The sequence below is a fragment of the Mus caroli genome, chromosome 1 (assembly GCF_900094665.2).
Source record: "Mus caroli chromosome 1, CAROLI_EIJ_v1.1, whole genome shotgun sequence".
Classification (NCBI taxonomy): domain Eukaryota; kingdom Metazoa; phylum Chordata; class Mammalia; order Rodentia; family Muridae; genus Mus; species Mus caroli.
The window spans coordinates 32,659,778-32,684,177 of record NC_034570.1 but is presented as its reverse complement, the minus strand read 5'-3'; the positions used below and the strand labels follow the sequence as shown (position 1 = coordinate 32,684,177).

Here is a 24,400-nt window from a genome sequence, read left to right as displayed (position 1 = left end):
GAGATTACAACATAAATCTGTCCAGGAGTAAGCAAACATGTGAATTAGGACTACAGACAGACATTACTGAAGTGGATACCACCTAGGGGAAGACAGAGCATCAAGGTTGAACACCACTTTCTTGAGATAAGAACACTGATGTTGGCCTGGAACTTACATTTTTGCTTGGAACGCACATAGGTGTTCCTTGTTTCACTTGACCAGCCTCCACAGTGACCCCTATTACTATTGGATCTCGAGAATTGAAAATGTATTGAGGGAGGATTTTCATCTTGCAGGGAAATACTGCTATGTGCCTGAAAGTAAAAAGAAAGCAAAAAACCCTCAAGCTCACCAATTCGATGAACAGAAAGCAAGTGTAGATGGGTGGTAAGTTTATTGGATGAATGCCACAAAGTTCTAACCCAGTTTAAAGCTACGTCAAGGAACATGTTCATGCTCCAGCTAGATGACTTGCCCCCAAAGGTAACATATTTTGTTAACCATGTCCTGGAGTTTAGAACATGGGTAGAACTTGCTGACATGTCTGTCATGCATGCAGTCATCCATCTATATATTCCTCCTCTTCACTAGGGTCTTTTCAAAAAAAGCTACCACAAAGTTCCTGTCCTTGTCATTCACGTGCAGGAAGCACATTAGGACAGCTTAAGTCCTGAGCTTCTGTTTCCTAGGCAACTCTGGTAACCTCAAGACTTCCTAACCACACTGTGGTCCATGCAACTAAAGTAACCCCTATGTAATCATGACGTGACTTGGCAGGGACGGGGGAAGTAAACACATAAAAGCCCAACCTTTCCTGCAGCCTAGGACGTTACTCATGTACTCAACTTTATAACCACCATGTTTTCTGAAGTATATATACTCTGCCAGTGTGGTTGGGTTGCCATAAGTACTGTTCTGTGTATGCACACCGCACACTGACTACTTGGTCTGCTTCTGACTGATATTCCCAAAAACAGGCCCAGAGGAGTCAGCTTCCCCAATCACGGCCCATCCTCTGCATCTACTCTACTCACACATTTACTGGTGCCTCTCTCAAGGATAAGCCCTACAGACTCCTCAGGTAGCATAGACACAACCACCCTGTAAGGTCTATAGAAGAGTGGCTTGGTCTCCCTCAGAATCCTCTCTCCTTTCTCCTCTCCCCTCTCCCTCCATACACATACATAAACACACACAGGAATGTTTGTCCCAGAAAGCAGCTCCTGGGTCATTAATACCACTTCAGAACACAGCTAATACTATTGCCTGCATTCTTATCAAAGTAAATAAAAACAACAACTTACTTAAATTCTTCTTGTTTTTGTTTTTTGTAGTCTTGTCTGTATTTTGTAAAGGCATCAAATAAGTGATAAATAATTTCTGCACTAAAGATTCTAACTCCCAAACTATCAGCCATTTCTTGTGCGTCCCGTTCAATTCTTACATCAAAGGCCAAAATTACTGCATACCTGAAACATGGAAACATCAAAGATCATTCAGTGAGAAGGAGTGAGTCGCACTAAAGAGCCTGAAGACAAACACAAGCAGAGAGTACTTACTGGGGATCATGTTCCAACATCACTGAAGCCTTCATAACGTCCTTTTTATGGACTGGGCCAATGTTAATTCCCGCATACTGTAAAAGAGTTTCCAGGTTTAACATGCATCAGGTAATTGTGACAACCCACCATGACCACATATGCTTACAAAGCTGGGCAGCTACTTACTGGCACCTCTGATGTTTTCAGAAATTCAAGAAGAGCTTCCAAAGAGCCCAGCGTAGATGCCTGGACATAAACTCCTTTTTCTTCTAGTTTGATAGCATTTAGTGTCTGCTTTAACTCATGGATCAGTTCATCCTTGAAAAGACATCAAACATGACAAAGTGCACCTTTATCTTCACCCTAATGTTAACTTTCACCCACCTGAAAGTATAGATCAGGGCATAGTAGTCTGTTGTAGAAAAGAGACTGGCATAAACCACCCTACCCTATTCTAACCCATTTCATCTCTGCCTTACGCTAATAGAAAATATACTAAATCTCTGCAGCACTTCATCCTTCGTGAGGACCACACAAATGTGTGGCAACCCCAAGCCTCAGATGTGGAATTACCTAACTCTTCACCTAACTGCAGACAAATCCACTCCACTCTCCGGCCTGAGGTAGTATATTCAATAATGACATGACCCGATTCTGCCTAAATACTGAAGGTGGCTTACAGGCCTGTATGCCTGACAGCAAGCAGCAGTTCTATTTTCTCTTTGGCAAGCAAATAAGCTATGACTAGAGCTTGCTTTTCATTGGATATGGGCCAACTGATCTTCCCATCAGACAAGTAGGCTTTAAACTGACTACTGGTACCAGATTAAGATTCCCTTTAAGTTCTTTGTATTAAGGGAGCTGAAATAAAAACGGCCGGTGGCATAATAACCCCAGCACAAAGCAAGAAAATGGCAAGTTCAAGATCAGCTTGGACAGCACTACAAGTCTAAGGCTAGGCTGAGTTACAATGAAGAAGACTTACAATGTAAAACTGAAACATACCAAAAACAGTGTTTATGTCTGTGGGTGCATGCAGCTAAGTGCTAGTGCCCTTAGAGGCCAGAGGCACTGGATCCCCCTAGCGCTACCAGATGTGAATACTCGATCCAATATGCTCTTAAATGCTAAGCCATCTCTCCAGACCATTTACTTTTAAAGGGCTTTGGGCCTTTTCTCTCCACATTTGAAATGTGGTTTTATGAAGCCTGGGTTTTTTAAATTAGGAAATGAACATTTAAATCATGCGCATAAACTTATATAACTTCATGATGGTACAAACAAATAACTTGAAAGAAGCCACGTTTCTGAAAAAGGACAGTAGATGACCTTTACAAGATATATTTCAGCGAGTATCCCTACCACTCAACAAAACACTGTGGTAAGGAGAACAGCAGGATACAGGTGATAAGATATGGGAGTAGACTTGAATTAGGGATGGGGAGGGAAGTCAAAGCAGAAGGAGAGGGCAAGAGGATGTCTGATAAAGCCTCAAGGAATAGGTTATACTGACAAAATTATGTAATCTCTCTCTATATATATGTATATAACTTCATGATAGTACAAACAAATAACTTGAAAGATGTATATGTATATATACACATATATGAGTGTGTGTATATATATGTATATACACACACACACATACATATATATATATACACATACATCTGTTTTAAAACTTAGATTTATGAGTATGAAAGCCTGGCCTGCATGTATTTATATGCATCATATGCATGCCTGGTGCCCATGGAGGTAAGAAAAGAGGGTGAGCTCCCTGGAACTAGAGTTGGAGACAACTGGGCGTCACCACATGGGCGATCGATCCTCTATAAGAGCATCCCTTCTACAGGCCTGCAGGCCGTTTTTAGTAGCACAATCAGGCCATGTCCATGATACCTCAACAGTATGACTAAACAGGACCCAAACAATAACATTACTTACATACTTACATATGCATGTGCACACACACACAAACACACAAAAGTCCCATCCAGCAGAGATGTCTATGAACTACAATGATAAGATGTCCCTAAAAGTTTATAGTAGTGACTGACATCCATATAGTGGTGGTAAACAAGAGCTGTCTAGGTGGACTAGGCTCACTCAACAGTAGGGAGCTCTTGCCCAGTACTAGAACCCTAGCCACCTACCGAGGATCAGGACCATAGCAGAGCAGCGTCATTCCTTACTGCATTCTAAAGCACATCTGATGTTCACAGTAAGTGTACTCTCACTTCACATCAAACAAGTTTCAGGCCCGTAAAGAAATCATGGCATGCCTTAATTCACAGATCAATGGATCATGGGAGCCTAGCCTCAAAAGGATACATGTACAGTGTAACCACTGCCTGCACCCAAGCTCTGGGAATATCATGGAACAGGGTGTAAAGATTTTAAGAGCCAGGATAAGGAAGTCTGCTCTAAGACTGTGCCTCCTATAAATGACAGGAAGTTACACTCACGATACCTCAACAGTATGGCTAAACACGACCTGAACGATCCCAATACAACAGACTTGATTATGAGGAAGGGGCATCTCTAGGTAAAAAAAGATGTATGGCTAAAGCACAAAGATGATGACTTCAAGGTTAGTCTGGGCCACTAGGAGGAAAACTGGTTCATCTAAACAGCACTGAGAAAAAAGCTAATGAACTTACTTTGAGAACTGGGATTTCATCATCCTTGTAGGCCACTAGGAGAGGTAAACCAGCCAGGGTTTTTTCAAGGTCTTTCCCAAGAATCTTTACTCCCTGGGCCGCTTCCACTTCTTTATGCTTTTCATATTGGTTCTAGAGAAAAAAATATTTTCCATTGAATTTCTCTCAACAGTGGTAGCACTGATGTATTTTGTGACCATATGGAGAAAGAGTTCTTAAACTCTGCACAAGAAACAATACCTACAGCATAGTCTGTTTCTCAAAATAACGCAGGAAAGGTTAGAAGATACTGCAACACATAAAAAGTAAAAAGAGACAACTATTCAGAACTACAGAATCTATGGGGAAATGGGAGAGTGAAAGGGAGGGGATAAACAGGGAATAAACACTTTGCTCTGCTGGCAGAGGGGAGTGAGCCAACTGCAGTCAGCTACGCCTACCAGGACGGAAGGAAGGAGAAAGGGATGGTGGCTCAGAGCAGGCACAGATGTCAGACTGAAAGCTGCAGTACAGATGGAGGATTCTAACTCCTGTTTGGGTAACACTGAGATGTGTCCTGCACGCACTGGGAAAACAGGCCCAAGTTAGCAGAAGGTGCACAAAGATGTGCACTTTCCATGCCCGTAGAGTGACAGTACAACAAAGCCACAGAGTGGGTTATAAAAGTGCTTTTCAGGTGAGAAGGGGCAGGGGCAGCACTAAGAATGGCTCCACTTCCACAGGAAGACTGTTAGTCATGACTCTCCATGCAGCACCCAAGGCTGTCTATCCTTAGGCAGTCCCAGTAACCTGACTACCCATGTCCACTTCTGCAGTAACACAAGGACAGGGACAAATGTGTGCTGTGTGTTACGTCAAGCAGCCCTCAGAAAGACAAAATGGCATCTGTAGATATAAGCATTGTGACGTCCCCATGTCCACGCCCGCCACCTTGGCTTACCTTCACACGTAATTCCTTCATAGGAGGAGGTAAAAGGAGGCCTCGAATCTGAGTGACAATGGGCCCTTCTACTCCAGGGACAATGATTGTATCCCCTTCCTTCAAACGTCCATTGATCAATATGACATCTATTGTGGTGCCCATTCCTGGGAGAGCTTTAACCTGTTTTCAGACAAACAAGACATGTACACATCTCTCTCTATCTGAAGGCATGTCACTGCTCTAGAAGCAGTGCACGTCCATTACTAAGGGGCTACAGCGTGGGGAGGAGGCCTGATGATTACCTCCATGACTTGTGCTCGCAGCTCTTCACAGTGTGCAAGCCTCTTGCTCAGCATGGTTTGAGTTAACTCCACAAGAAGGTAGATGAGACTTCCCATGCCATCACCAGTATGTGCAGAGGTAGGTACCAAGGACACGAAAGTGCGGGGATCTTTGTTCTCATAAAACAAAGCAGCATTCAAACCCTAGAAGCAAGAGCAGCACAGAGCACCATTATCAGAAGGCCCGGGCATAGCTATTTTTAAATTCCACAAATACACCCAAAGTACTGCTGGTCAGTAGGTACGTGCTTATCTAAACACTCAAGCCCCGCATTAAACAAACAAAAACCCCTAAATGAACACAATCCAGAAATAACTGTATAGACATTTAGAGAAAAAGGAAAACACAATTTCTAAATCAATGCAGTTTATAAGAATGCTCGGGCTGCAGAGAGAAAGCTGTCTGGTGTTAAAAATAGATCGAGCAAAAAACTGTGCACCCAGTACCCAGTCAGACAGAAGGCTGAGGAAGGAAGATCAGGAGCCCTGGAGTTTAACACCAGCCTGGAAACAGCAAAACCCCATCTCAGAAAAACTAACAATAAAACAGCAAAAACCAGGAGAGTAAAAAAAGTTCCCAGCTGAGAGGGGACATTCTGCTAGGTCCTTTAGAAAGAAATTCTCCCTACCTGCTGGGCAAATTCTACAATAATGGCCTTTGCACGCTCCTCAAATTCATCCTTTGTATTCTTCTTCTGCTTTTTTAAAGTGACAGCCACGTCGGAATCAGGGCTCTTCTTCCAGTCATACAACCTGTCAATCTGGGAAACGACATTCCAAAAGTCCAACATTGAAGGTTATAAGCTCCTCATTTGTTTCTGTCTCTATGCGCGTGCATTCGCACGCATTCACACACACACACACACACACACACACACACACACACACACACAGTGTAAAGAATTCAGGCATTTTCTTGTAAAGGTCCCCTTTAGAGGCTGTGCAAATGAAGCTCTCAAATGAGAAACTGCTGAGGTGGCATGCTGTCCGTTTTAGCCGCCAGTGAGTTGGTGTAAACCTGCTCTCTGCAGAACAGAAGGTCCTAGAATGATCCCATGAACACTAACACGTGAGTTATTAAATCAGCAGATAGGCAAGGACTAATGACAGCAAGTGCCAGTCAGTATGACGCAGTAACTGCTTCCTTGCTCAATCTAGAAATGATCAGCCTGACTAGTTAATAACAAGAGACTATTTCCTCAGTTGTCAATCTGTGAGATATTTCAGGTGAAGGAAATGCTAACTGCAAACAGAAATCAATATACTGCACCTGTAAATCTAGCCAATTATGCATCAATTGAAAAGATACTAATTTTGTTTATCCGTATCTCCCCTGTGAGTATGAGAATAAGAGAAGGAATTAATCACTAAGTAATGACAGAGAGTGTCACCTGACGGCGAGCCCACACTGACAAGGTAAGGGAGCAGCTTTGTCCGTCACTAAGAGAAAACCCAATTAAGGAGGAACAGACCCAAGATGACTGTCAGGATCAAATTACTGCTTGAGGTCTTTAAAATAATTTCTGAAAATATACTTAACATTTGTTCTAACCTTGACAAAAAGGCAAAAAGAAAAAGGGCTAATGTTTGTAGAGCTGAAGGAAAACCTGAGATGGTCTAAAAACCCAATTTTACTGGAAAAAGAAAAGATAAGTGATCTTGAAGACAGAGCATTGAGAAGCAGCAAAACTGCATATAGAAAAATATGATTGGAGGAAAAAAACTCCGCTTTAGTTTATCATATGACATTAAGTAATAAATTTAGTAGAAAATATCTGAACCACCAATAAAGATAGACTAGATGAACACTAATATAATTCAATACAACTCAAATATGATTGACCTATTACACAATCACACTGATAAAATTCTAAAAAGGAGAAAGTCTTAAAAGTAAGCAATATAAAAAACATGCAGAGTAACAGGAAAAGACAGAAGCAGAAAGCAACAAAAACAGGAAAACATTTAAGGGAAAAAAGAATTCCATAACAAGTGAAAGTATCTTCAAGAATGAAGGCTTCTGAAGAAACACATTTTTGTCATTAAAAAGAAAGGTAACAGAACTTTGTTACCATTAGGTTATACTTTTTAAAAAGACAGTTTTAAGGATGACCTGAACCAAAAAGATATTGGCAGGAAACTGAGTTCTGGAGAAGGCATGAGAATGACCCAGTGGTAAATGGGGTATGACAGTCCAAGATGGGTTCTGCTGTTTTACAGTCTTGATATTTATTCTTATGCTGGGCGTGGTGGTACACGCCTTTAATCCCAGCACTTGGGAGGCAGAGGCAGGCGGATTTCTGAGTTCGAGGCCAGCCTGGTCTACAGAGTGAGTTCCAGTACAGCCAGGGCTATACAGAGAAACCCTGTCTCGAAAAAATAAACAAAACAAAACAAAAAATATATATTCTCATTGTTCTGTCTGTGTGAGGGTGTGCACATGAGTGCAAGTGCAGAGATACAGTGCAGTTGGAATTAGCGGATGGTAGGAGCTGCCCAACATGGGTGCTGGGAGGTGAACTTGGGTCCTGTGCAAAAGAGCGCCTGCTGAGCCATCTCTCCGGGTCCTGTTTTGCTATCTTAAAAAAGGGTTTTAAAGTGAGCATTTAAAGTAAAAATACGAAACTGTGGGTTTATAGTAAAGAAAGAGAAAAGAGGGAGACAGCAACTACTGTAACTCTAAGGGATGCAGCACAGCAGAGTGAAGAGGAGCATGCAGCCGCACACCTAAAGCAGCCTGGGCCACTACACACTCCAGTGCCGACAGTGAGCTGTGATGCCGAGACTCTGCCAAGTGCTGTAAAGCGGAGGGAAGCAAACAAGCTCAGGTGAGATTACCGAACATCAAACACGGCACTGTGCTGACCAACAGTGGCAACGGATGCCGGCCAGTGAGACGCTTCAGCTCTGGACAAGTTAAGACAAACACTGTCTGAAAATAATGCATCTTGAATGTAACAACAAGGCAGAAGAAAACAATAAAGGTGCATCATATACTCCCAAGGAAAGGGAAGTAGCCACACCCTGCCACAGAAGATTTGAGGGTCAGACAGAAAAGCAATGTGTCAACAAGCCTCAGTAATCTCAACTGTCGTGCACACTTTAATTAGATCCCTTCAGAGCACACGAAGTAAAGCCTCACAAGGAGACAAATGAAGCAGCACTGTGGGAGGCGCAGGGCCCTCTGCAAGTCTATCACAGAGTCACAGGCACGGGTAAGAAGACAGAAGAAATCAGTGACCGTACACAACACCAAGCTGAACAAACATCACACAACAAGGCTGGTCCCAAGAGAGCACTGAAACAGCCAGAGATAATGTCCTCTGATCACACAGCAATTAAAAAGTATCTCAACCCACCCCCCGTAAAGTAGTGAATAGATCAAGCATAAACACAAGATGATCAACATAGTTTTTCCTAAAAAAGAAAATGTAAGCATTGCTTAAAACAGAAGCTGGGCATTGTGGCACTTATAAGCAGAGTCAGGAGGATCAAAGCCAACTTGAGGCCAGCCAGGGGCTCCTGAGGGGCTATCTTAGCACTGAGCAACACCCATTGGTCCTTTTGGTTGCTGTTGTTTTAAAGACACCTACACTCATGTACACACATACAAAGGTGTGTGGAGGTTAGTTTTTAAAAAGGAAAGGAATCCCAATGCAACAAAAGGTAGTTCTTTCAAAGACACAAATTTACAAACTGATGTCCAGGTATGATGGCACACACAAAGACTGTGGCAGAATTACAAATTCAAGTCTAATCTGAACTCAATAGTGAGATCATATCTCAAAACTAGCCAGACCCCAAAATATACCCAAAACAATGCTAACCAGGTTGTACAGAAACTCTAGAACACTATACTTTTAAAAATGCAAAATGATTCTCTTTGAAAAAATCTTCGCACAGAACATCCATCCATCCATATGATGCAACAGTTCTTCTATTAACTACTCACTCAAAGCAAACAAGAATAAGTGACTATATACAGATATCCACAGCTACACTACTAATAAGTAACTGGGAACTACAACCCATCTATGCACAGGAGGGACTTACCCAAGGCTGGTGTTAGTAGAGAATGGAACATTATCCTGCAGCCCTAAGTTAAAAGTGTTACTGCTCATCTAACAATCCGCAGAGAAGGGAGATGGCTGTGACAACAGCACACACTGACACTGGAAAGAGCACACACCACAGTCCCACCAGTACACTAGTACAGAGACAAAGGAACAATATTGTAAAGTCAGCATGTGCCTGGGCTAGAGGGACTGCATGCTGGAGAGTGACAATCAGAATTGTTACACAGCTTTCATGTTACACTAGATTTCTATCTTGTTTTAAAACTTAGCATATATTAATTGTATAATAATGAGCACCTTATTTTCATACACATAAATAATTAAACAAATTCACCATCCCTATTTCCTTCTTGTCTCTCCTCTCTCTTGATTCTCTTCTTCCTAAATAGTTCCTCCTTCTATTTTTGCTTTTTAGAAGTTAAATCAAGAATCAATATATGAGAGGACAAGTAGCATTTCTATGAATCTGACTTCCTACGTGGTGCTCAGCCCTACCCATTTCTATGACTGTGATTTCCTACGTGGTGCTCAGCCCTACCCATTTCTCAAAAGTGGCATCTTTTCACTCTTCAGATGACTGGTGACTGGCTGTCCTACACACTGACTAAAGTCGGCCTCGTCATACACTGTCACACAAGCAATCTACCAAGTCACATCCCTAGCCCACTCTTCCTTACGAATGAATGCTCCATTTTGCACATAAGGCATATTTTCTTTATTCACTCATTTACTAATGGGCTTCTAGGCTTAGTACGCGCACGCGCGCGAGCGCACACACACACACACACACACACACACACACACACGTATATAATGAACTGTTCTCAAAAATTCATACTGCCTTGCAAGAGGAGCCAAATTCTGTCCCCAGCAGCCAGGTGGCCGCTCACAAGCACTGTGAGTCACTGTCTTCAGGACTCCTTGGACACCAGGATTCCCATGTGTACAAATCCACACACGGACACATGCTTTAATAAAAAATGAAACAAATCTTAGAAAGAAAAGTATTTTCAGATGAGTGCTTACCTTATTAAGTGCAACAATGAAGGGACACTTTTTAGATTTGAGAATGTTGATTGATTCAATTGTCTGGGGCTCTAAACCATGCATAATGTCAACAACTAAAATGGCAATGTCACAAAGAGAGCTTCCTCTGTTTCTCAGGTTACTGTCAAAGGAAAAAAAAACCTGTGTAAGTGGAGGTCTTTTCAGTATTTTCCCTAAATTTAAATGTTTAATTTCTTTGTAAAGCCTAAAGAGACAGAAGAAAACACATGCAGTCTCTCTGGTTCTGCAGGGATTGACTGGTCATGAGCAACACACAGACAGCCAAATCCCTGTGATAGATATGGTTTCCAATACGGACTACACAATCCTCTCACATGTGCACAGCATCACCTCTAGGACAGATACACAGGCAGGACTGCCATCTCTGACCCAAAACTCCAAACCCTTCTAAGACACACACTCAATTTCAGACTTTTAGGATATCTGACTGGAAAGTGCACGGAGATGTAAAACATGTCCACTGCCAGGCACAGCAGGGAAGGGGGCTCAACTGAACCCCAGTGAGTGTGAGTGCTGGGTGAATTAGTGTTACACATGCAGTCGAGGGTGACAACAAGGGGAGTCTGGCTTAGCTGGCATGAACCTCAGGGCATACCCCGGATGTGCGGGGCATGCAGAAGAGTATGCAGCTGTGTATTAAGGACTCCCATTATCCCTTAAGTGGCTGGACACTCACCTAACAGACACGAAAACTGAGCCTGCTGGGATAAGCTAATGCCACAAGTTCCTCTAAGAGTGTGTGTGTGCGTGCGCGCATGTGTGTGTGTTTGAATATAGTGAAGTGAAAAAAATATTCCCTTGATAATAGTCTGCAGAAATTAGAACAGGAATTCATGAAGAAGTTTTCTTACACAGAAGTGATGCCCTTTCCAATCATAAAACATGTCTTTTATAGAAACCAAGAAAGCACAGGAAACATTATAAAACCAATGATGATCAAAAGATTAATTATGATACTGCAGATACCAAGGAACTATTCAGAGTTAATGACTACGCCCCAGTGTTTTGGCTCGCTGAGTTAAGTCGTGTCTGATGACAAATGCTCAGTCTTACCTGAAAGACTCGTGTCCGGGAGTGTCAATAATCAGCATCCCTGGGATCCGGACATTCTCTCTGTCAAACTAGCAAAGGAAGAGAAAGATGCAGAGTTTAAGAGCAGTCCAAACAATGAGAGCTTCTTTACAAAACTATTTACCAAAGCTTGACCACACCAGTGCTTCCTTTTCCCAAAGAATAATCTCAAAACGGAGTCAAACAGCCCAATGTTTAATATTCTCTTTAATATCAAAGTTTTGTAGAGACTGAAGATGGTTCAGTATTAAGGGCATGCCCTGATCTTACAGAGGATCCAAGCTTGATTCCAGGAGCCACATCAAGCAACTCAAAACCAGCCATGGCTCCAGAGGATCCAGCTGCCCACTGTCAGCCTCTCATAGGCAGCCATGCACATGCACATACACACACAGAAAAGTAACTTTTATGGAAGAAAAGGAAACAATTTTTGTTGAAGTTGTATGTAAGTCTGAAAAGTAGTTTAAATAAATCTGATTCAAATGGCAGAGAAGAACAGTCATCTATCTGCATTATCTACAAAAGCTGACTTGGAGTGTGTGTGTGTGTGTGTGTGTGTATCTGTCTGCATGCCTTTAACCCAGCACTCAGTGGGCAGAGGCAGGCAGATCTACAGAGTGAGTTCCAGGACAGCAAGGGTTATACAGATTAACCATGTCTTAAAATACAAAAATAACAAAAAGACTTTGACTTAATATCTACAGAATTTATCTGAGGACGGGATGGTTCAGTGGTTAGAGGCATTTCCAATACAAGCCTGTCAACTACTGAATTTGGTCACCAGATCTCATGATCTCATAGTGGAAGGAGAGTGACTCCTGAAAGTTGTCCCCGCCATGGCATGTGCACACCTACATACAGACACACCATAAATAAAAAATGGCCCAATTTTAAATAAATCTAAAATACCAAACAAAACTACCTCAAAATTATAGTTTAATAATACTGACCAAATGGATCAAAAGTGTTAATGAATGCACATCCTGCTTTAAATACAAGCATTTGATTACCTGGACAGTGTTCTTGAATACAATCGTTTACTAATTCCTTCATTCGCTCACTCACTCACTCACTCACTCACTCACTCACTCATTTTACAGTGTAGGTGGTGAATTCAGGCTCTGGACAGCCACATTCTAGCAGTGATGTACATCCACAGCCCTTGGAGTTTGTTTGAGTCTTAATATAAGTTTCAGGCTGGCCTCCAACATGCAATCCCCTTGCCTCAAACTCTCAAGTGCTATATTAAGCGCATGTCCCAGCACACCCAGCACACATCACAAGCCTGCTGACCCTAATACAATGATCCAGAATCTCAACCTTTGCCAGGACTCTGCGTTTTCCCGCTCTCATCTAAGTCAGTGATTGAAATGCATGAGGCTTCAAATCTATTTTTGTCGTAAATGAACATGTATTGGGAATTGTATTGTTTCCACTTCAGTGCCTTGAATATGAAGAGTAAATCACAGATATCATACTAGCTGTACAGAGAGCTACAGTACAGGCTTCATTTTAAGTTTGATCTTTAAGTACCAAAACCACAAGAGTTCACTGTTAGGAAACATCCAATGAGTAACAACACAAGTATTACTTAAGGGTGCTGGAAAGGTGACTCAAGGTCAAGAACAATGGCTGCTCTTCTAGAGCATCCAGGTTTGGGCCCCAGCACCCAAATTGGGTGGCTCATCATGACCAGCTGTAAATCCAAGTGATTCAACTGCTTCTTAAAAAACATAAAACTTTTAAAAAAAAATAATATTTTTTTTACCTTCTAAGAGGAAGTATGAATTTAAAATGCAGTGAGCCAGGGCTGGGGCTGTCTAGGATGTGCGAGCCTGAGGACATGATTCCAATGTCCTAAGCCTGGGTGCTGGCAGGGGGATGTAAATAGGCAGCTCACACACATTTACAGTTAAGTGAGGCTTGCTCTGTGTCTGCGCAGCAGCTGGAAGGCAGGCTCAGGGATGCCTGGACTATAGGAGAATCCATAAAATCCATAAAACAGAGATTCAAAACAACGTACTGCTAAAACAACACAATATTAAGTAACTGGAAAACTGGCCAAAGAAGCCAACACTAAGATAGAAAATGGCCAGATATCTCTTGAACAAACTTATAATTATGCAAGAAGAAAGGCAACGAAGTCATACTCAAGGAAAAACAAAAACAAAAATGATCAAAAACCAGTGAACTAAGGCTTAGGTAACTGGCTTTAAGGCTTAACAAGGCTCCATCTACTTCCTAACAAGGTCACACAGGGTTTGTACTATGAGTCCCAGTAAGCTTTTTACTACCTTCATTATATTAACATTGAAAATATGGGCATATCCAAGTAAGTAGAGAAAATATTCAGTTAGTATATTTATATAATTTGGTTCAACTTTTAAACTCCTATACAGCTTATGCTGGTCTGGACTAGGAACCTCAAACTGGACCTAAATATGCAGTAATCTTCCTGCCCCAGACATCAAAACCAGATCCTTGGGCATGGCAGAAAAGCACTGCCCACCGAGCAACCTTGCTTTCCCAGACAGAGTCCCTCATGTAACCATGGCTCTTCTAATAGTCTCTTACGTAAAAAAGATCTGCCTCAGGAGCCCCTTAAGCCCCTGAGGCCTTGCACATATGTGTAGAGATCAGCCTTTAAACATGAAGGGCTAAGGGTAAGAAAACACAGAAAAAAAAAAAAAAAAACAACAACGCAACTTCACAACAATGGGGCCTTGAGAAGCAGGGCAGCCAGTGGTCTAGAGCCAAACAGCACCAAGCAATTTCAGAGTGCTTTAGAGGGTCTCCAACATCCTTATGACTATTAAGCAAATCCTTTGGGAATGTACCCAAAGCTATGACAGTCATCAGAAAGCCTGGGGCTTATAGGAAGAGTTTCTCATACCTGGTATTTCTACCAACATATTTGAAAAGCATATGACTTTGTTCTACTACTATAAAAACTTCATAAAACTGCTATCATGTTGGAACCTGAAATTCAGGGTAAGCCGAATCTGGGTTCCTGGGCCATGCTCACTAACAATTGCCCTTTGAGGTGAGAGGTGTTTCTTATGTCAACCAAACAAATAACATATGAGGGAACTTACATTTTTAATCATCTTAGTTTGCTCATTAATAGCTTCAAGAGGAACATTTGTGGCACCGATCTGCTGTGTAATACCGCCTGCTTCGCCGTCTTGCACATGTGTGTGACGGAGCTATGAAAAGACAAAAAAATGAGATTGGTATTTTGGCATGAAGAACTCCTTTGAAGGCAGAGTGGCTGTATTAGTGACCCCAGAGAAAGCTCTCTGAACAGATACCTGGGTCCCTCCCTGTACTGGCTATTTTTGTGTCAACTTGACACAGCTGGAGTTATCACAGAGAAAGGAGCTTCAGTTGAGGAAATGCCTCCATGAGATCCAACTGTAAGACATTTTCCCAATTAGTGATCAAGGGGGAAAGGCCCCTTGTGGGTGGGACCATCCCTGGGCTGGTAGTCTTGGGTTCTATAAGAGAGTAGGCTGAGCAAGCCAGGGGAGGCAAGCCAGTAAAGAACATCCCTCCATGGCCTCTGTATCAGCTCCTGCTCCCTGACCTGTCTGAGTTCCAGTCCTGACTTCCTTTGGTGATGAACAGCAGCATGGAAGTGTAAGCCGAATAAACCCTTTCCTCCCCAACTTGCTTCTTGGTCATGATGTTTGTGCAGGAATAGAAACCCTGACTAAGACACTCCCCCATTCCCCTTTACTCAGTTACAAAATTGCTGAGGCCCTGACAGGCTGCCCGACAGCACAGCTGGGCAGACGAGCTTCTTTGTTCACAGACTATTAATGCACATGTTCTCTTACCTTATCTAGAATTTTTGTCTTTCCTGTGTCTACGTGTCCAAGCACACAGATGATAGGGGCTCTCAGCTTTTCTGTATTTACATTTTTACCATGTTCAAGTCGTCGTTTCTAGAAGGAGGGATCACAAATTAAACACTGTGCGTGCTTTCCACTCACTCTCTTAGCTTACACCCCATGCCCTGGTTAGCTGACTACACACAACTGCTTTTACTGTAGCTGCCTTTTTTTGAGACACAGTATCTCACTGAGCCCAGACTGAAGACAAACTCACCATGTAGTCATGGGGACCTTGAATTTCTGATCCTCCTGCCTCCACTTCACTAGTGCTTGGCTGCCTGACCAATCACTTGAGCACTGAGCTACAGGTACGTGCCACTGTGTCCAGATGCTACCCGAGGGATGGGAATGAATTCAATCCTACATTTGAAGCAAGCACTGTATCTATAGTCATACCTCCAGTCCTTAAACTACACCTTATTTCACATTTAACTGACAGAATTTTTTAAATCCCTTGATTTAAATAGGAGAAGTGCAACAGCTAAGCAGGCACATGCACTTACTACAAAAAAAGAAGCACATGCTTCAATCCTAGCACTGAGGGCACAGATGCAGAAGAAGAGAGTCAAGGCCAGTCTAGGCTACCAGACCCTGTCTTCAAAGGAATGAAAACATAAAAACTAGACAAAAAGACAAAATAAGCCAAGAAGCTTCATCAGCACTCAGATTTCAAACACTGAGACCAGGTGCTTACACCGGCCCTCTCTACGCACAAGGCAAGCATCTGCCCCGTCAGAGCCACGCTCAACACACCAGACATCCCTAAGCCACCACGCAACAGGATATTGATATCTGGAATAAATGAACAGACTCTGATGAAGCAGGCCCCATCCTGTCTAAAGAAAAAGGGACGCTCCCGGTTTAGAACAGTGTCAAAAATACAGCTTGGTCCAACATTACAAAAACTGGAGAGATATTAGTCATGTTACTATTTGTTAAAGCAGTGACTCTAAGCCTTTAGCTATACAAGCTAATGAGCACAAAGGGCTGAGGAAGGAAGCAAAGACGGAGTGCGGACAAATACCTCAATTCTCCGTTTCGCTTTGTCGTACGCCCGCTCTTCTTTAGTCCGATCGTCGTCGGAGTCGTACTCGGAGTCTGAGCTAGCGTCTTTGCTGGGCTTCGTGTCTCCGGCCTTCCCTGAGTCCTTCTCGTCCGACAGCTTGCAGTCCTCCTCGTCCCCATCGCTGCCTTCACTGTCCCCTTCCTCTTCCTCATCTTCACTCTCTTCCTCCTCCTCCTCCTCTTCTTCTTCCTCCTCTTCCTCAGGGTTTTCTTCTACTTCTATGTGAATCATATTTCCTTCTTTGAGGAAAAACAAATTGATTTTAAAATAAAAGTTAACATCATAGATTTATACCAAAAGAGCAGAGACTACAAAGTATGGAAAAATAACAGTGAAATTACACTAATTACAGCAGTCACCCTACACTTTGTTCCTGATAAATACCAAGTATTCATCTGTAGTCAGTGAAGACTACCACCCAGCAGTGAGAACTGAGGTCACTACATTCCACGACCCTGGGCAGGCTGACAGCAGGACAGCTCAGCTCAGCACAACATGGAGGCTGCTGTTCCTCACAATGTTGTGAGAGTTCTGGAAACAGGGAGACATTCCGAGTCCAGACCTGCCAAGGCTGAGTCAGGGAGGGAGACAAAGGGAGGGATGAATGGGTGGACACTAGTCTCTAGCACTGTTAGTGGGGATAAAATCCTAGAATGGTATACCCTAGATCAAACAGGAAATAACAAATGAATGCACTGCCCACTGGCTCATCATCTAAAATGAAACAAACTCATGCATCTGTTATCCAGATGCTAGTGTACTAGTGACTGAATATCCTTAATTTAAAAATCCCTGAATCTGAAATTCTCCAAAAACAATATTACTTGACTTTTCTCTTTTGACACAAGGCTTCAATTTTCTGATTCAAAACAAACCAAAGATACTCAAGATCTTCTGCTAAAAAATATAAAAAAATAAAAAATAAAGCTTGAAAAAGTAGTAAGAAAAATGAAGCAAAAGATGTTAAAAATGTCTTCTATCCAGAAAATACTTTACTATATATACAAAAGAAGAAGGACAAACAATGCAAGTTAAGAAACAGAATGAAAAGACAAAAAGGGATGGCATGTAAGCTGTAAAGCTGCTGGGAAAGGCGGCGGCACTGGACTCTTGGCATCTTAAACAAAGTCAGGTCAGTCAGAGCACAGACCCCTAGCACCCCAGCGTTCAGAGGCCAAGGCAGGAGCACACAGTTGAGGACATGGCTAGGCAGATGTCCTGTCTTTAAAAATAAAATGAGTTTGTATGCATGGGTGTGCTCATATGTGAACAAAATAATAAAATCTTGAACAAAATAATCAGCAATTAGTGGTCTCAATACAAAATCCAAGACATTCTACAGATTAAACAGCTTCTATCACATTTGAGAACAAAATATCTGAGCCACTGTATTTCTATGGTGAGAACCAGAGAACCTCTGAGAAAGAAACGACTCAGTGCCAGTAAAACTCCTGCCTAGTTGATGCAAAGCTCTGGGTTCACTGTCCAGCACCACAGATATTCATAAACACAAATGGAGGTGGGGTGGAAGAGAGGGAGAAAGGGACTATATAAATCATGGCATTCCCTGGTCATCAGTTTTTAACCCAGGTAGGTTAAAAACTCACTAGGTAAAATATATAGGAAAAAAAAAAAAAAGCAAACCACACTATAGTGAGTAAAACCCACTAGGTAAAGTATATAAAACAAGAAACTAGACCATATTAACATTAAAACTTACAGAATTCAGTGAAACCCATGGTTAACTAAAAAAATAAATTAAAAAAAGGAAGAGGAAGAATCTCAAAAATCAAAAAAGTAAACATTCTCAAAAGTACACGAAAGAAAATAGTAAGAAATTGCATTCAAAGAAAAGGGTTTTAGTCATAAAAGACCAAAGTTTACATCTTATTCACCATGAACAGGGAGTACGCCAATGTTTGCCTTGTGCTAGGCTCTGTGTAGGTAAGCTTTAGAGGCAAGCTAGGCATGCCATACTGTCTGGATAAATGCATTCTGGGTAGCTGTCACCTTGAAGGAAACCTTCTAAAACAACATTCAGAAATCAGGAACACAGGTGCATGGTCAGTGGGTGTGGCTGTGTAATTCAGGAACACACATATGTGGGCAATAGAAAATCAGGAACACAGGTGCATGGTTAGGCAATTACACATGTGGCTATGCAATTCAGGAACACACATAGGTAGGCAATAGGAAATCAGGAACACGCGTGCATGGTCAGTGGGTGTGGCTGTGTAATTCAGGAACACACATAGGTGGGCAATAGGTGCCCTGGCATACTCAGAGTTACCTTTCTCTCTCTCCTCATCACTGGCCATAGCTTCCCAGTCATCTAACCCAGCATCTTCAGTGTCTTCCTCTTCCTCTGTAAGTACAAGGTGCTACGTAAGGCTCACGCTTGCTTCCAGAAGTGTGACATTACGCTTGGACATACAAAAAGACATGATCCAGGTATGAAAAACTGTGTGGCTGTTTTCCTTGGGACTGTCTTTCCATGCACCTTGCAAGCTGTACGTTACAATGATTGACATTTCACTGTTCTAATCCAGTTTCAATATGCCATATTAGTTTAAAACCAGATCTTATGTCTGAATAAACTAAATTAAAAACCTCAACAACAAAATATTTGGATTTTTTAAAAGGATGAGCAGACTCAGTTCTCTAAAACTTTCAACTCACACATGACACACAGGGTTTTTATTTTACTCTCACCAGACTTATCTTTTAGTACAACATTTAGATAAAAAAGAAAAGGCAAAAATGTTGCCAGCCCTTGAAGGCTGTGTACACAAATGTACGGGTGCCTACACAATCAAATGTGTAAGCTGAATGCATTTAGATTAGTACGTAGGGGGGAACCTCTAAAGTTTCAAAATGTATGTTTCTGGTTCTTAGAAACGATCTAACTAAGGATATTTCCAATTTGCTTTTCAACCATAAAGTTAAAAACTCCAGGCTCAGAGATTTTTGACCATAAGTAAGAACAAGGAAATTCGGGAACTCTTCAGTGTCTCTCACAGACATTTTACTGACACTACTAAAAAAGAAAAATGCAGATCCAAGCATCACATTCATTTCATAATGGAAATGAAAAGAGATGGGCTAAAAAGAATGGAAGAAACCCATTCAAGCCTGTAACCCATCTGGCTCCAAACTACTTCTGAGTAGTGGACACTGCCTAACAGAACTCCTGAAACCCTGATGGTACTGGCCTGGCTCAGCAGAAGGTGCTGTCTCTTCCTTTTCTGGTCCTCCTTGGTCCACAGCCTCCACAGGAGCGCTTATTTCCAAAGTTTCAGATACTGAATAGGAGCAACAAAGTGTATTAGCCACATTTTGCAGTCTGTAATTTCTCTTCAAATATCCTGTTCAGCATAATAGGAATCCTTGAGACCTTTGATACCACTTTATAGAAAATCACTTTTGATACAGCAGAACACAAAAATCACAGGGCTAGAAGAAAAATAATTTATATTTTGTTATTTAAATGTAACAGTACCTATTCGTGGAATAAAATGCAGATATTCCAATCTGACATATTTTTTGAAGATGTATCTTATTGTGTGAATATACACGCACACCTGTGTGTAGGTAGAAAAGGCACTGGATCCCTGGGAGATGTATCACAGGCATTTGTGGGACACCCAGCTTGTTTCCTGGGTGCTAGGATCCTAATTCTGGTCCTCATGACTGAGCAACAAGCACTCTTTTAGCAACTGAGCCCTCTTCTCTAACACCTGAAGTACTTTTTCTGTTGCCTCTCATTTGAATCACATGAGAATAACTAAAAAGTTAAGGAACAGTGGATAGGAAAATGCAGTTCTGGGGGCTGGGGAGGAAACCAAGTACAGGCGCGCCTTTGGCTCCATAGGGCCCTGAGCTGTCCAACACCCTACAAACATACATGCTCGCACAAAGATGCTTTGTGTTGAAAGCTGTGAGGAGAGGCCCATGTAACCCCTCCTAAGGCGAAGGCTACTTCGTACACAAACCTTCTTTACTCTCTAGCTGCTGTGGTGTTTTCTTCTTCTTTTTATCTTCATAAACTGGCCTTTTCTTTGGCAATGAGTCTTTTGATGGCACTTCAACACCTAAGCAGTGAGGGGGAAAAAAAGAGAAAAAGTTAAGGCTTATACTCTCATATGGTTTATTTGGTACGGGAGAGAGAGAATTTAAAATGAGGCATAGTAGCTCATACTTCTAACCCCAGCACTTTGGGAGGGTGAGGCAAGGAGACCACCTTATTGAGGTTCTAGATCAACGTGGGCTACATGGGCTTCATCTCAACACTTCCAAAACAGTTTAAAAGGAGTTTAAAAGACACACACCCCAAAATACAAAAGGACATTCAGAGAGAAACCTATGGCTTCTTCCCGGGGTGCCTGTACATTCACATGTAAACACACTGAGGGCTAAAGAGTGTGTGGACCTAGCAAGTAGCATGGCAACGAAGCAGCAGAGCAGCTCTGGCACCTCGCACTGTCTCAATCAGCCAGAGCTCTTTAGTCTAAGTTCTTCAACCACACTGGTCAGCTGTTCTAAAAATGCCAAACAAGCACTGTCACCAGTCTGGCTTTTGCCATCAGAATGGATATGGGAGCCATCAGTACTTCACTTGTGCTTGTTTTATTTTAGACAGGATCATGTTATGTAGCCTAGGATAGTCTTGAACTCAAAGATCAACCTCTCTGCTCAAAAGTACTGGGGTTAAGAAGGGACTGGCACCAAGCCCGTCCCAGCATTTCATCTGTAACTGCTGACTCACTGTATTATACAAGTTCATCGACCCAGTTAATGGTTGAAGAGCTTCTGACCAAATCTACAGTAATACGAGAAACACAGATGTGAGTATTTTCACATGGGCTTCTTCATGAGTTATCTCTTGAATGACACAGAAGTTAAGTATGTGTTTAGTATTGTTCAAAACTGTCAGCTGTTCTTTAAAGTGGACTTTTAGACTTAGCTTTCAAGTTTACAGTTTACTGTTAAAGTGGCCATTCAAATCTTTTATATGCTTTTATATGGAGGTGTTCGGTTTCCAACTGTTGAATAAAAGGCTTTAATAGACCTCAGATAGTCTTCATAAAATATGAACTAGGAAGGTGTAAATTCTCCTTCCTTTATGGTTTCTATTTTATTACACTTATGTGTCCTTGGCATCCACAATGTCACGGGACAGATGTGAAGATCAAAGGGTAACTTGGCAAAGTTAGTTCTCTCCCACCATATGGGTATCAGGGGCTGAACTCAGGTTATCAGGTTTGGAGGCAAGTTCCTTAAGTCACTGAGCCACCTTGCCGGGCCCTTAATTATACTTTTAAGAGACATATCTGGAAACTCCCCGCCTAACACACTTTCTCCTATTTTTCTCTTAAAGTTTTGACATCTAATATTTAGAACTAAGATCCATTTTGAATTAATAAAAGTGGGGATAAGGACAAGTTTCTGCATAGGGATATTCAATCGTTTAACATTTGTTCAAAATAATCTACATGCATTGCATCCACTGAATTTCCCTCTATAAAGGAGAATGAAGTCACTCTCATGTGCAGGTGCTGCTCTGCGCATCTCCTTTCCACCCACGTGCCAATCACTGATCCAATATAACACTACAATGATCCTTGGGGCTCTAGACTGTGTTTTAAATTTTTATTTAGAGTAAATCTTGTTATCGGGTAATTTGAGGCTTCCAAATTACTGTTTTCAAAAGCATTCTTGGGAGGGCTGGAGAGAGGCTCAGTGGTTATGAGCACCTGCAGTTCTTGCACAGGAAGGGGTCTAGTCCCCAGGACCACATGGCAGCTTATAACCATCCATAACTCTACTTCCAAAGGACCTGATGCCTTTTCCTGACCTCTGTGGGCACCAGGCACCATACATGCACATACACATATATACAGTTAACAACACTCATACACCGTGTGTGTGTGTGTGTTTGTGTGTGTGTGTGTGTGTTTCCCCCCAAGGCAGGGGACTATGTAGCTCTGGCTGTCATGGAACTCACTATGTAGAGCAGACTGGCTTTGACTCATTTGCTTCCCAAGTGCTAGAATTAAACATGTCCACAACACGCCCAGCTTAAATAAACCTTAAGAGGTTTTAAAGCAATCACTTTGGCTATTCTAAGTCAACCTTTTCATGTCTGTGTTTTAGAAACAGGAAGCAGAGCACTGTAAAGTGTCATTCTGTAATTTCAATTGAGATCCCACTGAATCCATGGGTAAATTAACCCAATTTAGGGAAAGCTTCACAGTCTTGAGTCTTGGGGTTAACAGTATGTTTTATACAGTCATTGTTTTGATTTATTCTTTACTGTTTTACAATTTTCAGATTTACAAGTAATAGATTTATAATGCTTCCAGTTTCTTTTGTGGATTGGCTTAATAAATGTTACTGCTCAAGTGTTTGTTTTTCTGCAGTAGCAAATAGCTGGCACAAAAACACAACTGATGTTTACATACTGATCGTCTATCTGCCAGTTACAGCCCTGGTAACCTCATGCTTAGCGCTACATCTGTCTTGGTGAAGAAGATGCCACAGCATTTTTCTATGTTGATGACCATAACCTGCAGAGGAAGCTTCCTAGCCTCTTTGCAGTCTGCCTGCCATACACTAGGACATCACAGCATGACACTCAATGAGCATGGTGAGCAAAGGCTGCCCTGCCTTTTCCATAATAAGGATTTCTTTTTATTCAATTTGAAAGTTACTTTAGTTGTATGTGTGTGCATGAAGTCATATATTTGGAAATGAGTCAGAGGACAATTTAAAGAGTCTGTTCTTTTCCTTCCACTATGTGAGTCTTAGAGATCAACCCCAGGGTAACAGGTCTGGCAGCAGGTGTCTTTATCCACTCAGCCATCTTTTCCGCTTACTGTTAAGGTTTCTTCTTCAGCTTTTTACCACTAATTTAACAGCTGTGCCTTTTGGGGGGTTGGGAGTGTGTAGTAGAAGGAGACTGATATCTTAAAATGTCAGACCAGGAAGTTCAGTGATACTGTTTGTAAATATCAGGTGTAAATGACAACTCGCTAAATCTTTAGACTGCTAAAATGAAAAGACAGTGATTGATTTTCAAACATTAAGTCAGTCTTACATTCCCAGGATTATACCCAATTTATGAGATTATCCTTATGTATAACATGTGCAAATACTTATGTAAATCTATAGATATCAATACATATTCATAAATATCCATCTATCTATCTATCTATCTATCTATCTATCTATCTATCTATCTACCTACCTACCTACCTACCTACCTACCTACCTACCTACCTACCTATCTACCTACCTACCTACCTACCTACCTACCTACCTACCTACCTANCTATCTACCTACCTACCTACCTACCTACCTACCTACCTACCTACCTACCTATCTACCTACCTACCTACCTACCTACCTACCTACCTACCTACCTATCTCTTTGACCCTGTTAATGAATGTTCCAAGTGCTTGAATGTACCAAGCTTGCTTGATTAATTGCTGGCCATGATGATTTGGAATCTTTGGCATTAACAATCTTGTCATTAGCTTATATTGTGTCACAGCTCAGCTGTTCTAAGGAGAGACATTTCATAGTAGCTGAGCAGCAGTATAGAGAGTAGAGCATAGGTTTGAGGTCAGCCCTGTGAGCAACTTAAGGCTGTGAAGACAATACCAGGGATTACAAGAATGCAAAAGACCCGGGGATGTTTGTGACCTGTGAAGGTACAGTTTTGCAGAAGACTGGCCTTTTGCCTTTAGAAGTAGCCCTCCCCTTTTAGCTGGACC

At 41.8% G+C, this 24,400-nt stretch overlaps 1 protein-coding gene across 1 annotated transcript in view; it reads right to left on the bottom strand.

The window, feature by feature from the left end:
• Nucleotides 1–24,400, bottom strand: part of Eif5b (eukaryotic translation initiation factor 5B) — a 59,936-nt gene that overhangs the window by 4,882 nt on the left and 30,654 nt on the right. The window contains exons 7-22 of the mRNA XM_021170786.2: nt 20,616–20,714; nt 19,836–19,925; nt 18,914–18,988; nt 16,582–16,862; nt 15,501–15,608; nt 14,757–14,867; nt 11,644–11,711; nt 10,549–10,690; nt 6,076–6,207; nt 5,408–5,590; nt 5,124–5,285; nt 4,184–4,315; nt 1,710–1,841; nt 1,542–1,618; nt 1,287–1,451; nt 158–296 (exon numbers count right to left, since the gene is read on the bottom strand). Coding sequence (XP_021026445.1) covers nt 158–296; nt 1,287–1,451; nt 1,542–1,618; nt 1,710–1,841; nt 4,184–4,315; nt 5,124–5,285; nt 5,408–5,590; nt 6,076–6,207; nt 10,549–10,690; nt 11,644–11,711; nt 14,757–14,867; nt 15,501–15,608; nt 16,582–16,862; nt 18,914–18,988; nt 19,836–19,925; nt 20,616–20,714 — 2,096 coding nt within the window. The remainder of the gene's footprint in view (nt 1–157; nt 297–1,286; nt 1,452–1,541; nt 1,619–1,709; nt 1,842–4,183; nt 4,316–5,123; nt 5,286–5,407; nt 5,591–6,075; nt 6,208–10,548; nt 10,691–11,643; nt 11,712–14,756; nt 14,868–15,500; nt 15,609–16,581; nt 16,863–18,913; nt 18,989–19,835; nt 19,926–20,615; nt 20,715–24,400) is intronic.